The 16,127-nt window shown below is 38.6% G+C and overlaps 1 protein-coding gene across 10 annotated transcripts in view; it reads left to right on the top strand.

Annotated features, from left to right (window-relative positions):
* Erc1 (ELKS/RAB6-interacting/CAST family member 1) overlaps window positions 1-16,127 on the top strand; it is a 259,649-nt gene that overhangs the window by 105,022 nt on the left and 138,500 nt on the right. For all 10 annotated transcript variants that reach the window (XM_051155233.1, XM_051155234.1, XM_051155230.1 and 7 more), the window contains one exon: window positions 9,230-9,365. In XM_051155233.1, the coding sequence (XP_051011190.1) occupies window positions 9,230-9,365 (136 nt within the window). The remainder of the gene's footprint in view (window positions 1-9,229; window positions 9,366-16,127) is intronic.

Here is a 16,127-nt window from a genome sequence, read left to right as displayed (position 1 = left end):
TTGTTTCTGGTCATGGTATTTATCACAAAATAGAAACTAAAATACAAACCAAGAAAATACTCAAAATTACAGAAATCAGCAAATATCTTTTAGTAGTACTCCTGAATGTTAACATTCCTAGTTTCCTAAGCAAAGAATATAAACCAAATAAGTGATTCAAAATTCAAGAGCCAGGTACCAGAGAGATGGTACAGCAGTTAGGAATACTTGCTTCTCTTGCAGAGGATCCAGGTTCCATTCCCAGCACCTGTGTAGTGATTTACAATATTAAATAATTCCAGTTCCAAGGGACTTGATAATCTTTCCTGGCCTCTACAGGCACCTGGCACATATGTGGTGTACATACATAAACGAACCAAACACACACACACACACACACACACACACACACACACACACACACACAAACTCTTTCCTCTTCTAAACATAAAAATTCAAGATCTAGCTTGTTTGTAGAGATGGACCTTACTGGCAAAAACTACACACAGGATCTAAGTCAAAAAGAATGTAAGGCTGTATGTACAGCAGGCAATTAGAAGCAGGAAAGAGGCAGAAGCAGCCATTCTTGTATCTGACAAAGTAGACTTAAGCCCAAGTTAGAAGAGATAAAAAAGTTTACTACTTACTTATAAGGGGAGAATTCAAAGATGATGATAAAATGATTATAAATACTTAGCACAGAATGTTGATGTACTTAGTTTCATAAATCAAATTCTGTTTGACATACAGGGACAGTTGGGTCCAGGCCAGGGGAGAGAGAGAGAGAGAGAGAGAGAGAGAGAGAGAGAGAGAGAGAGAGAGAGAGAGAGAGAGAGACAGACAGGAAATGCTAGGGGGTGGGTGGGAGAGAATACAAATTTATAAAATTTAAAGGTATACAGAAGATAATAATGATGGTTTCTCATGAAACTTGGAGGATTATTAGGGAATACTTTGAAAATTTGTATTACAGTAGATTGGAAAAATCTAGAAGTAGTTATAGTTCTATGCACAAATTACCCACCAAAGTTAAACCAGTAGAATATACAAAAGTGGAACATCTATAAAGTGCACTGAGTTTGAAGTAATGATAGAGTCCTTCAAATAAAAAGCACAGGATTGGATTCTCCGTTTAACTCTCCCAGATAGTTAATGATAAGTTTTTCTAGTCACATTCTTCCTCCCCCTTGATTGCCACTTTGGCTGCATTGTAGTTCCCTGAGCTGCTTCTAAGCTAGCGCCTCCACTGTCTCCTTCCAGCTCCCATGATGGCCGTCTACTAGGACTCTGTCAGCCATGGCTGTTGTCTGATAGTTACACGATCCATACCTGGGAGAGGACATGGTAGTCAGTAGGCCTGATTGATGCTTCCTCATTGATGGAAATAACCTCTGCTGAAGTTCTGAGGACAGAGTTTCAGAAAAAAATAGTAATCACTGGATATTGTCAAGAGCCATCACCTGTTGGGTAAAAAGCTTGCAAAAGAAACAGACAAGAAGTGCTTCAAGGATTATAATAATTCACTCAAAAAGCCAAGCACAAGGCTGAAAGGGGCAGTTTTTTAAACTTTTCTTTTTCTATTATTTAATTAATTTATTCAGATTACAACTCAGTTGTTATCCCAACACTTGTATCTTCCCGTTCCTCCCTCCCTCCCGCTTTCACCCTGTTCCCCTCCCCTAGGTCTAAGACCGAGGAGGATCTCTCCCCTCCCTCCCACTATGTGGTTATAGGCTATCAAGTCTCATCTTGGTAGCCTGCTTATTTTTTCTTATGACAGGTGATTCAAAAGAAATCATACACATTCTTGCTAGCTTTTCAACTACGTTTTATTTTGATTTTTCTGTTTTGTTTTATGTTTGTTGGTAGACCATGAGTCCAATGGCATGCTTGCACTTCCGGGCTACCATAAAGGTGCTGTGACTCCATATAAGATTTTTTATTTTTATTTGAGACAGGGTTTCACTGTAGTCTGTCTGGCCTAGAACTCACTATGTAGAAAAAGGTGGCTTTGAACTTAAGAGGCATCTGTCTGCCTCTGCCTCCTTTGTGCTGGGATTAAAGAGGCTCACCGCTGTGCCCAGCCAGATAGGATTTTCTTTAAGGATCATTTTAGAAATGGAAAAAATATAGCAAGCTATAAACTTTCTTTGGATTTTTGTTGTTGTTGTTGTTGTATCGCCTGTCACCATAGCTGGCTGCTGCTTGTCATTTATAGAACACTAGGACTGACACCTTGAACTCTTTGTTTTGATCATGATTTATTTGGAATGGAGACATTGTTTCTCAAGGAAAAACTAATGTCATGCATGTCCACTAAAAATAGGTGTATTTCTTATTCTTCCTCTCTCTGTCTTTCTCTCTCTGGGACACCCCTCCCCCTTTTCCTCCCCCCCCCCCATGCTCATTTAATAAACCTCATATAACATTAAAAAAAAAAATAGGTGCATTAAACAGACAAACGAAGACATGAGTCCTATAGGAGAACTGCATAAAGCAGTTTTTTTCTTCCTGACGTATTCTCTGTAGTACAAGAGCCACCCTCATTCTCAGATTTTTCTAAATCAACATGGTTTTGCTTCTTACTGTAGTAGAGTCGATGAGGGTATGGTAGTTGGAGTCACACCAAACTGTGCTTGAATACCAGTTCTGTGGTGCCAGAAATGAAATTTTAGACTAGCCTCTAAATTATTTCCCTAGCCCTAATATTATGAAGTTTCATTTTTTATATATCAATGGAATATGAGTGGAACTGTTCCTAGGGTGATAAAATGAAAGAGAATGTTTTCTCCAAAGATGTAGCATTTTATATACAATTTGTGCATACCATATATGCTAGCATTATCATTTTCCTTGTGACTTGTGTAGCTTTAAGTCTTTTTTTCTACCTTAAGTTTAAGTCCTCTGGCAAAAACAAATCTGAGTAAAACTGTATTATTAAGAGTTCCAGTATGTTAGGGAGATTTTTATGGCACACTAAACATGTTACTTTAATATTATGTGTTTCTTTGTACCAAAGCAAAAGAGCCTGTAGGAGTACAGTTCCTGCTCAGTGCTGACATTTTCTCTATAGAACACTCATAAGCGTTGAGGAAGGAAAGCAAAAGTCATTCCTCACATTAAGGATGTATTTGAATTTTCAGTCTTCAGGCTGGATAGATGGCTCAGTGCTTAAGAGTACTGGCTGCTCTTCCAGAGGTCCTGAGTTCAATTCCCAGCACCCACATGGTGGCTCACAATCACCTATAATAAGATGTGGTATCCTCTTCTGATGTGTAGGCATACATGCAGGCAGAACACTGTATATATAATAAATAAATCAAAAATAAATATTTTAAAGGAAAAAGTTTGGAAATTTTCAGTCCTCACACTTATTTGATTCTGGTTTGTTAGATTCGCCAGTGGGAAGGATCTACTTGCTTTACTTTTCATGCATTTCTCTGATGTTTGATAATTACTTATATACTGCAAGGAACTGTGGCCCAAATTATGTCAGTATATGCAGTTTTGGCCTTAGACTCTAAGAAGGCATTTTATTATTGGATATGCTTTTATATATTTATTGTGTGAATATGTGTGGATGTGTGGGTGGTGTGTATGTGCTTTTTAGCATTCTTTTGTCACAATGCATTTATATGGAGCTAAGATGCCAACCTTTAAAAGCTTGCTCTTTCCTTCCACTGCATGTGCCCCAAGGATTGAATTCAGGTTGTCAGGCTTGGTGGCAAGCACCTGTTTCTGCTAAGCCATCTTGCTGGTTCTCAGAAGCCATGTTCAACAGGCTATGTAAAGCATGTACATAGGTCACCCTAACATAGAGACAAATTATCATATCACAAATAGAAATTTTACTGATATGGGAGTTAGGAAGCCTTTAGTAGTTATGGTTGAAGAAATGAACCTATTTACATTTTGGTTTCAAGAGGCCGGGTTTTAGTGAGGGTGCAGCCCTCACTAACATGCAGACCACAGTCTGTGAAATCCCAATTTCATAAGCTTTATGGTGCTAGAGATCATGGAGAATAAACTTGTATTTCCTTTTTCCTCCTTGTTTTCTACCTTATTGGGCTTCTCCCGTGTGGTGGTAGAGAATTAAATCTGTTGGTGACTATTTTATTATTTATTGTCATCTTGGAAAATTATCAATTGTGACTTTTAATTAAAGGATAGCATATTAATCAATTCACTTCTCCTCCTGCTTGAGAAATGATATAAAGATGTATATTTACCTAATTTTAACTCAGATCAGTCCAAGTACAACTGAAATTTGAGTTTTTCTTTTTTTCTTTTCCTTCTTATTCTTTTTTCTTTTTTTAATCTTACAAAAAGGTATTGGCATCCCTCTTCCCCCCTGGTGATACATTATGAATTTTCTAACTTGTTTAGGTTTTCTTATAAATTTATATTTAAGTAAAATTACTTGTTTTTTAGTTGGTAGGGGCAAAAAGAATGAAATCTCTATCTCACAGTTCTGATGTTTCATAATGTATGTTTCTACATCACATTCAAGAAATGCTTTTTACTTTATTAACATATATTTTGATATTTCTTTTTATGTCCTATACTAAGAAAATAACTGAAAAGGGTGATTAACAAGACAAGAAACTAATGGTGCCCTTCTTAATTGTAGTCGCTTTGTGGACATAATCTGTGTATGTCCATGCTCATATTTGTTGTACACATGTCACAGCAGGAGAAGTCAGCAGAGAAGGAGGCAGTGATGGTTATTCTTCGTCTTTAGAGTGTAATAGTGATAGCCATAAGCTAAGATACAGGAAGGATATCGGGAGTGAAAATAGGGAACCACGTGTTGAATGCCAACCACATCCTACCTTTAAGATGTCTAGAAAATCAGGAAAGCAAAGACTCATAAAGACAAAAACAAAGGCACCTTGATCTTTTAAATTTTACTTCTTGTAAAATTAAAATTTGCAGTCATGTTAGGTACATGCTTTGTGTTGCCAGAATTTTATTATAGTTTTTGGAATTAATCAAGGCAGTCATATGAATGTTATATCAAGTATTTTGAAAATCACATTGTATTTTTAAAAACACCCAGAAATGGGGTATATGAGAGACTAGATTATGAGCAATGCATTTCTTAAATCCTGCATTGAAATAAAATTCAGAACTGTGACCTAGTTCTGTGTTGTAAAGAGTAAATCTAGATTTTTTTTTTTTACTTTAAGATATAATTATGATTTTTAAAAGTGCTGAAAAGTAAATTTTGCTTTGATTGGATCAAATATTTAGCCTGTAATATATGCCTTTAACCAAAAGCCAATCCAGTGGTTTTAAGTGGGTTCTTTACTTCGTGTGTCACAATGTCTCCAATAACCAGGTCTTGCTACAGTCGCCATCTGGAATAGCTCTCAGATACAAAGTAAAAAGAATTTATACATAAAGTGGTGAAAATATACGAAGAATTTAAAAAATAAGCAGTGTGATATATAAAAACCAGTTTTTTCTTTATTTCTTTGACTTTTCTAACGTCAAGTCCCCAATATGGTGGTGGTGGTTGTCGTTGTCGTCGTCATCATTACTATTAAATGTTAGAATACTATATTTTGGAAATACTAAAAAAAGTAGGAAGTTGGAAAATCAAATATAAGTTATTTTTATTTCCTTTAATGGTCATGTTTTTATTGTTTTGTCTCTAGTGGATACCTGTAAATATTTCTGATGACAAAGTGAAGTTCTTGCTACCTTTTTAGTGGTGCAGATTCTGTCATAAAACAAATTTTTTATTTTTTGTCTCCTGTCATGAATTCAGCATTTCCTCTTGACTCCCTCTTCCTCAGCAGGTGTTAACTACTCAGGGCTCCACAAAGGGATGGGTCTTTGGAGCTTCTCTCCTACCCGTGGTGGCATGCTGATGGGCCTACTTTTTATTTGAAACAGAGTTTCACAAAGTTGGCCTTGCTGGCTTTGAACTCACTCTGTAGTCAGGCAGGCTCTGAATTGTGATCCTCTCTCCTCAGCCTGAGGTGGCAGGCCTGCACAGTTCTTTTTAAAAGGATATATTGGCTTGTTGGTTTTTAGTTTTTGTTTTGTTTTGTTTTGTTTTTTTCAAGACAGGGCCTTACTCTATAGTATAAACTGACCTGGAATTTACTATATAAGCCTGACTGGTCTCAAACTTGTGATCTGTTATTCTGTCCCAGCCTCTGGGATACTCGTGTGGCACCATTTATAAGTTTTTGAGGAACTGCCATACAGTTTCCACTTTACCAGGATTCTGCTTGTCCACATCCTCACCAACTCTTGCTGTCTGTTGTTGTTTTTAGTGTAGCCATTATAAGAGGTGCTATCTTGTGGGTTTGATTGCATTTTCTTGTAATGTTGAATATGTTTTCATACGTAGATAGTTATTCCTTTGTCGTTGAGCACTTTCCCCATATAAAATTTAGTATTTTACATTTTGTTTTGTAAGATGTCAATTTTTTTGCTCATTTACTACCCTCAAACCCCAACCTCACCCTCTTCAAGATTGATACTTCTGTTGTGCTTGGACTGGTCTTGTGCTTTAGCCTTCATGTATCTTGAACTGTGTGTGCCATTGTCCAACATCCTGTACGTATTCTTAAATTTATTTTTGTTAGTGAAATGAATTGTTTTCTTAATTTGTATACTAACTCCTTATCAGGTTTATTTTCTCATTTGCAAATGCTTTCTGCCATTCTGTCTGTGGGATTCTTTTTACTCTGCTGTATGACATGTACTTGTTTTTTAGTTTGATAAAATCTTTTTGTTTCTTTTTTTTTCTCCTCCTCCTCCTCCTTCTCTTCTTCTTCTTCTTTCTTTCTTTGCTTTACTTTTTGGCTTTTTTGGTTTTTGGTTTTTTGATTTTTTTTGAGACAGGGTTTCTCTGTCCTGGACTCCCTTTGTAGACCAGGCTGTCCTAGAACACACAGAGTTCTTCCTGCCCAGTGCGGGGATCAAAGGTGTGTGACACTATCCCCGGCAAAATCTCTGCTTTGCAGTGAGTACTTTTGATACAAAAATGCATTGCTTATTGCTCAGGAATTGTCTTCTTTATGCTATTTTCTGGTAGTTTTACAGTTTTTGGTTTTCCATCTAAGTGTTTAGTAATTATTATATGATGTGAAAATATGGATCCAAGCCCACTGTTTTTCCTGTAGATCCATTTTACAGCACTGTTCATTGAAGAAACTAGTCTTTCCTCACCGTGTGTTCTCAGCACCTTCATCAGTACTAATTGATTCTAAATGCAAGGACTTCGTATGCTATCCATTCTGTTTTAATGGTGGCTATGTCCACTTATATACCATGGACCATATTATTTTGGTTACTATAAATTTGTAATACAGTTTGAAATCAAAAGCGTAAATTTTGAATTCTATAAATACAAATGTAACATAAAGCAATTTAAAAAATCGCTCACAGGTTGGGAGAAAAATTTTTAGACAACATGTAAGAGTTCTGCCATTAAAAAAAAAAAAGATGTCCCAGAAAGACTTCATCCAGCAACCTACAGGAGCTCATGCAGAGACCCAACGGTAGGCAGAACCTGGGGAATCCTGTGGGAGAGGGGAGACAAGGATTGTAGGACCCAGAGGGATCAAGGACACCACAAGAAAACCCACAGAATCAACTACGCAGCACTCCCGGGGGCTCATAGAGATTGAACAACCATCAGGAAAGAAGAACTTGGCATTTTAGAACTTTAATGGGCTGGGCTGAGGATATAGAGCATATGTGCCGGATCCTGGGCTTCATGTCAACATTCCACCCCAGCCCTTCAGAAAAGTGCAACACTTGGAGACACTGTGTAGATAGTGCCAAACATTAGTTGATGTGGTGACATGTGCTGACAGATAGGCATTTCCTATGAGAGAGAATTAGTAAAGGTGTCCTAGGTGACCTAGCAGTCTGGGTTTTGGACCTAACCTTTGGACAGACTCTTCCATAGGTCTATTACTTTGCACCTTGTAGCATTGGTTGTCATAGCAAGAGAGTTGGAAGAACCCAGTTGTACATTACCTTGAGAATGGATTAAAAGATTCCATCCATAATTTGATATTATTGTAAAAAGTGAGAGGTTAAAATATCCATGTCAGCTAGGCTCAGTGGCTCGTACCTGTAGTCCCAGCACTCGGGGAAGCAGAGGCAGGTGGATCTCTGAGTTTGAGACCAGCAGGTCTACAAAGTGAGTCCAGGATAGCCAAGGTTACACAGAGAAACACTGTCTCAAAATACCAACTAACCAACCAAGCAAACAAACAAAAACCAAAACCCCATGCCATTTTCTTTTTTTTTTTTTTTTTCCCTCTGTTTCTTAATAATTAAACTTTATTATACAACCCAACTAGCTTACACAAGAAGGAAAAAAGGTTAAAAGGACAAAAGAGTGAACCTTCCGGTATCCATTCCACGGGATGGGTCCTTAGGTTTCTCTCTGGCCCGCATGCTGGTCCAGCCTCACCCATGCCATTTTCACTGATAACTCTTGAGTCTCAGACAAAACATTGAAAATAAGTAGTAGTTTCTTGGGAAATCTTATAAAATTAGAAAATGTACAAACTAATGAAGCATCTATGTGTGTGTAACAGAAGGAAAGGATTTTTATTTTACTTGTTTGAAAATAGATATCTGTATCTGAGGCTGGCCTTAAACTCACAGCTGTCCTTCCTCCCTTTGCAAATATGGAGTCTTTAGGCGTGAATCACCATACGTAACGAGAGGAAGGGTGTTTTAAACATAAAGCTGAATGTAATGCCGTTGAGATACTCACAGTGAAAGATAGAGTGATAGTGTATTGAGGTGGAGGGCAGGAGAGAGAGCTGCAGAAATATACAAGAGCATTTTGTTTTTCTCCACTAAGTTCCTGACTACTTACATCGTTATTTTCATACACATATCCAGGAGTTATTGCCTATTGAGTGTTTGGTGTATTTAATAAGGATAAGACTGTGATGTTATTTCAAGGACATATCTTAATCAGCTAATATTTCAGTACATTGATATCAAAAGACTGCTTCTGGGTTTCATGCCCTCCTGTGCCTTTCTTTTATTCTGAAATTTCATTGTATGTGCTAGAATACATTTCTATTAGAAAACTGCAATGTTATTGTGTATAGTTTGGTACCTTAGATAGGAAAAAAAATGGAATTTGCATCAGGTGTCTCTTGTTGCTCTCCTGATGCTCCTTGTCACTGGCAGGCATGTAAATAAACATGTGCCTCCTGTGCATTCACAAAACGCTTTGTCTTCCTGTCTCCATCAACAGGCAAGTGAAGGACCAGAATAAGAAAGTAGCGAATCTGAAGCACAAGGAACAGGTGGAGAAGAAGAAGAGTGCGCAGATGCTGGAGGAGGCCCGGAGACGGGAGGACAGTCTCAGCGACAGCTCTCAGCAACTGCAGGTCAGAGCCTCCAGGCTGAAGGAGTGTGCGCCAAGATCTGATCCTCCACTGTCTGCTGTTTGCTCTGCGTCTGTATCCTCTTTTTCTCTTTCTAACCCTGCTTGCTGGCTTAGACTACTTGTTTAGAGGGGAAAAAAAGGGAGTGGCTTTTAAATAGAAAAGGCAAGTTTTATTCTACAGCTATGTGAGGATACCTCAGCATAGGAGCCACCTTGCTTCAAGTTGGTCACAATTAATTGGTAAGTTCCATGTCAGTCTAATGTGTGTGTTACAGTAAAGTTTCAGGGTTGTCAGCACAGCTGTCTGTCAGTTCCATTCATTAAAGTGTGTTGGCAATTTTGGTTTGTGTGGATCTGCAACCACCCCACTTACGTTGTTTTTTCCTCTTACATGTTTGTTTAAAGTTTTAAATTATTATTTTATAACAATAATATAATAATAGTTATTATAAATAATTTTGTGTATAGGTCTTTTGCCTGTGTGCATGCGTACCACTTTTGGGTTTCAAACCCCCTGATACTGGAGAGGGCTACTAGTGCTCTTAATCACTAAGCCATCTCTCCAGCCATCTTTTTTTTTTTAAAGATGTGCGGTACATTTTTAATTTATTTTTTATGTGTATGTGTCTTTTGCCTGCATGGATATTTGTGCACCATAATTGTACCTGTTGAACATGGAGGTCAGAAGAGAGCATCAGATTCCAAACAGCTGGAGCTGCAGATGGTTGTGAGCTGCCATGGCATTGCTCAAACCCGGCTTCTCCAGAAGACCAGCCAAAGCCCAATTATTCACAAATTAATTAGATCAGGCCTAATCACAATAATACCAGCTATAGTGTGATAAGTACCAATCGGCTTCTTAGTATTTAAGTTAGACAAAAAGTGGTTGCAGAATTGAGTGCAGAAGCACTAGAGTACCATAATACCCAGCTTCCTGCCTGATTTGGCAGTGATTTTAATGCGACATCACCTCTGTTTCTCATGGCTATAATACTTTAGAGAGAATGCTCAGCATTTTCTGAACCATCTACAACCTCTTGAAGGCAGCTGAGCTGCTACCACCTTGCTTTTCTGGCCTTCTGCTTTCCCTGGACATGGCACAGTGCAGTTTGTAATCACAAAGTTTTGGTTGTAGCGATGAGGAGGAGGTGCTGTCTAGATGTTGTTTTGGGCTTTATAGTAATTTCATTCTAGACACAAGAGCTTTTCCAGTGGGTATCCTTTTTTCACTCTTCTTTCATACAACATTTACTGCTGGTACATTTCTTATAGAAAAAATATTTACTCAGCTATACCAGCTTTTGAAAACATGCCTCATCAGTTTCTTTCCACCCTTGCCAAAGCTTCATATTGGCAATTTTCTCTTCTTCCTTTTCAAAATGTGAATGTGATGGATAGAAAATACTCATTTGTGGGAATTTCCTTTATTCTTACTACCAGTGATCCCGAGTAGTTAAGAATAAATTTTTTAGTTAAAATATTTGTTGATGTATTTCCTGAGCCCTGTACTCAGTTGTTGGAGGGACTGTTTGCTGGCAGGGGATGTAAGATGGAGAAAGTGGGCTGAGCACTAGCTTGCGTTTATTGCTATTTCTATAGTTGTGAATGCAGATGGAGCATCTGCTTTAAGTTCCTGCTGCCTTGCCTGCCTCGCTGTGATACAGTGTACCTTGAACTATGAGCCAGGAAGCCCTGTGTTCCCTTTATGCTCCTTTTGTTACATGTTTTATTACAGTGGTAGGGGAGGAAGCCAAGACAGCAATGCCTGGAAGTAAACAGGGTACTGGGGACATCCAATTTAGGAAGTGCTCCCTAGAAAAGACTACCCACAGTTACATTAGGGTGCATGGACAGATAGAACACTGTTACACTAGAGTGCACGGACAGCTAGAACACTGTTACACTAGAGTACACGGACAGCTAGAACACTGTTAAACTAGAGTGCACGGACAGATAGAACACTGTTACACTAGAGTGCACGGACAGATAGAACACTGTTACACTAGAGTGCACGGACAGATAGAACACTGTTACACTAGAGTGCACGGACAGATAGAACACTGTTACACTAGAGTGCACGGACAGATAGAACACAGTTACACTAGAGTGCACGGACAGATAGAACACTGTTACACTAGGGTGCACGGACAGCTAGAACACTGTTACACTAGAGTGCACGGACAGATAGAACACTGTTACACTAGGGTGCACGGACAGCTAGAACACTGTTACACTAGAGTGCACGGACAGATAGAACACTGTTACACTAGAGTGCACGGACAGATAGAACACTGTTACACTAGAGTGCACGGACAGATAGAACACTGTTACACTAGAGTGCACGGACAGCTAGAACACTGTTACACTAGAGTGCACGGACAGATAGAACACTGTTACACTAGAGTGCACGGACAGATAGAACACTGTTACACTAGAGTGCACGGACAGATAGAACACTGTTACACTAGAGTGCACGGACAGCTAGAACACTGTTACACTAGAGTGCACGGACAGATAGAACACTGTTACACTAGAGTGCACGGACAGATAGAACACTGTTACACTAGAGTGCACGGACAGCTAGAACACTGTTACACTAGAGTGCACGGACAGATAGAACACTGTTACACTAGAGTGCACGGACAGATAGAACACTGTTACACTAGAGTGCACGGACAGCTAGAACACTGTTACACTAGAGTGCACGGACAGATAGAACACTGTTACACTAGAGTGCACGGACAGCTAGAACACTGTTACACTAGAGTGCACGGACAGCTAGAACACTGTTACACTAGAGTACACGGACAGCTAGAACACTGTTAAACTAGAGTGCACGGACAGATAGAACACTGTTACACTAGAGTGCGTGGACAGATAGAACACTGTTACACTAGAGTGCACGGACAGATAGAACACTGTTACACTAGAGTGCACGGACAGATAGAACACTGTTACACTAGAGTGCACGGACAGATAGAACACAGTTACACTAGAGTGCACGGACAGATAGAACACTGTTACACTAGAGTGCACGGACAGATAGAACACAGTTACACTAGAGTGCACGGACAGATAGAACACTGTTACACTAGAGTGCACGGACAGATAGAACACAGTTACACTAGAGTGCGCGGACAGCTAGAACACAGTTACACTAGAGTGCGTGCTTGGTAGAACAATGTAGAGGATGGTCATAGGGGAATGCAAAGAAGTAAAGCTTGTAGAGGCTTAGGCTCACACCTTTACTTAAAAAAAAAAAAAGAACTAATGAACAGAGGAGATTCTTACACATAGAAATCTTTAAATAGCTAAGGTCAGAAGAACTGGTGTATAAGTTAACAGGGCGATCTAAAATTTAGAAAATTCAAAAGACTCCTGATATGACTTAGGAAACTTCAGATTTGCACTTTAATTCAGGTTTTATTCAAGTTTAGATGATATCAGGATCAGTTTTCCCTCAAGGTTTTATCTTTTGTGTGTGAAATTTATTCCACCTGGTAATTCCTAGTGATGAATAGATGGGGAAAGTGTGACTTAAAAATAAATAAATAAGGTCTGGACAGATGGCTCAGAGGTTAAGAGCATTGGCTGTTCCTCTGAAGGTCCTGAGTTCAATTCCCAGCAACTACATGGTGGCTCACAACAATCTATAATGAGAATTGGTGCCCTCTTCTGGCATGCAGGTATATATGTAGGCACATAATGCAGACAGAATACTGTATACATAATACATAAGTTTTAAAAAATAAATAAATAAAAGCAGAGGGAAGTGAGGTTTTCCTTGCAGAGGAAACAAAGGTAGAGAAGGGTAGATGGGTCCATAGAGTTTAGAAAAGTTTGATTCTTTGGGATTGTCTTTAGTTTTGATATAATCTGCAAGAGTTTCTGAGTTTTTAACTTTTAGTATATTTTTTCAGTTCTGAAAATAATTTACAAAACTATCTTACTAATCTCTTGTAAATTTGCAATACAGTCATTTTTTTTACAGCCCCTCTAAATTTTACTTAAATATACTACATATTTATTCTATTAAGTCTATTGCATGGAACTTCTGCTTTATGATGCAAAAATATTCAACTTGGAAATACCAGATGTTCCCCATTTTCTTTTCAAATGTTTACAAATTAAATTACCATAGTTATCAAACATAAAAGCAGCTGGAGTACCAAATAATATTTTTTTCTCCAGACATTTCCTCTTTCTTGAATTTCTGTTCTCTATTTTAATATGTATTTTTTTCTTTCCTGAAAATGTTAGCCTTCTGTTCTGGCTATACCGTGTGCTGCTTTATGTGGGTAGCTCCCCCAGCATACCCTGGAACTGGTTCTTCCCACAGTGTATGGTTTTCACTTTGTATACTTATAAAGACATAAGGGAGCTCAGGACCCTGAGTGGTCACCCCCTGTGTATGATTGTCTGGTCAAGACAGGCAGTCCATTTTTCTGCAGTCCAGAAGCAGGCGTGTTGCCCTACCTTCCCCTAACAGCTACTTTGGATGTCCTGGAGAGCTCATGGTAACACTTTTGACCTGTTGTTCTAAAAGGAACAGGTAAAGCTTGGTATGTATATTTAGATTTATGTTTGTGATCAAGTGTTCTTAGAATTTCTAAACTAAAAGAGGGAGGGTACATAAGCAAGGAAGATGAGACAGCAAACATACAGTTAGATGGTGAAGGAGTAGCAGGAGCAAGAGTCAACAAATGTTCTAACTGAAACAAGTAAGCTCAGCTCAGAATAAACTGGTGGACTTCAGCCAATCCAAAGGGGACATGCAGGCTCTGGAGAGAACTTACCAACATCTGTCTACCCATGGAGGCAGCACAGACAGTTGGGCGCAGAGAGCCTGTGCTGATGTCTGATGCTAGTCCAGATGACTTGCCTAGTGAAAGTGGATCATTATGACCTTTTAAATAAAAGGAAATAGCAGGATCATGATGCCCCAGATAATATGCTATACTGTGACATTGGTTACATAAGCATTTATGACAAAACCAAAGAAATTCACAAATTGGTGCATTTGTCAGATGCACTGCTCTTGATGACAGATTACAACAAAATGCATTAAACTGTTCTAGATTTGTATCCTGATGACATCTTAGCTTTTGGATTGATTGAAGCTAATACCTTTCCTTCATAGTTAAAAGGATGCTAGGTCAAATACAGGCATTGGCAAAGAATGGTCATTAAGAGGAATAAAGGCAGTCTAAGATAGATTGATTCTGGAGTGACAACATTCCAACTCTCCATGTTCACAATGTTCTAATTAGTCATTCAGACTTTTATAATCTTTAACACAGGTTGTCATCTCTACCTCAACCCCTGACCTTCAGTTTATAGAAAAGAGAGGGGGCGTCTTTAGTGTGGCCTTATTACAAAGAAGAACAAATAAAGTTTATTGACCCCTCAGTTTGCTTTTTGGGGTACTGACATGAATATAAATAGAGAAGAATTAGAAGCAGATAAGCAAGAAGTGTACATAACTAGCATTTCAGGTTGCATTGTGCTAGGTTGATTATATTTTCATTCCAGTTATGCAAGTTTTCACAAGGATATCTTGCTGGATTGGGGCAATGTGATTCCACTAAGAATCACTTTTCTTTGAGGTCAGGTTTGCCCCCGTGGAAGATTGTTTTCATCTGCTTGTTGGTCTGTCCGGCAGGTTTCTCTTCTGGGAATCCAAGGTGACTCAGTGTTAGGGACAGTGACTTACCTCTGTTACAGCCAAACTAAAGACACAGCAGGTTTTTTATCTTGCTTGCCATGACCTTGTTCATCTGGTGAGGTGTCGGTGCTTCTTACTTTCCCTGTTGCTCTTAGAAAGTATGGATTGGCCCTCTTCCGGTCTTCATTGACCCTCTTCCTGTCTTAATTGACCCATTTCCTGTCTTAATTAACCCTCTTTCTGTCTGAATTGGCCCTCTTCCTTTTTGAATTGGTCCTCTTCCTGTTTGAATTGATCCTCTTCCTGTCATAATTGATTCTCTTCCTGTCTGAATTGATCCTCTTCCTGTCTGAATTAATCTTCTCCCTGTCTGAATTAATCTTCTCCCTGTTTGAATGAATTTTCTCCTGTTTGAATTGGCCCTCTTTTGTCTGAATTGCTCCTCTTTTGTGTTTGAATTGGCCCCCCTTTCTATTGCTGAAGGTGAAAGCTTAATAGCAGCTGTATTTATCAGATTACTTTTATGTTTCTGTATTATTATGCCCCTCCCCTCTTAGTTTTAAATACGTAAACCAAATTTTAATAGTTGTTACTACTCCCCCTTCCCCTTTAAGCTTTCCTTAGTGAACATCTAATTCAACAGAAGTTGGGTGCTGGAATCTTAACAACTGTTGTGAAATTCAGTTTTATGTTGAGAGCTTGTTACTGGGCATTTAGTCCATAAACCTGCTGCCAACTTAGTTGATCTGCATTGTAAAAGAAATTGGGAAATTGAAATTGTAAAGCAAAACAGATATGTTTATAGCTTTGGTGGGAGTGGGGCTGATTTTCTTTCTTTCATGCTGTCTTACAGTTTGTAGAAAGCAGGAAGACAAAGGCTAGAAGAGATATACATTTATTTATTTATTGTGAGACAATCTAAATAAAGGTCCTTGGTGGCAGGGGTGTAGGGAAAGAGGAGTTTGGGGAGTATATTTAGGTACCCACTTGCCTCTTTTTTGGTTGTAGAAACATTTTTTTAAAGAGTCTAATGGAGAAAAAAATGACATCTAAGACCCCCTTCCCCTTTGAAAGAAAGGAATCTGTGGTTTTTTGTTG

This window comes from Acomys russatus, chromosome 13 (genome assembly GCF_903995435.1).
Source record: "Acomys russatus chromosome 13, mAcoRus1.1, whole genome shotgun sequence".
Classification (NCBI taxonomy): domain Eukaryota; kingdom Metazoa; phylum Chordata; class Mammalia; order Rodentia; family Muridae; genus Acomys; species Acomys russatus.
This window is presented reverse-complemented; position numbering and strand designations above follow the sequence as displayed.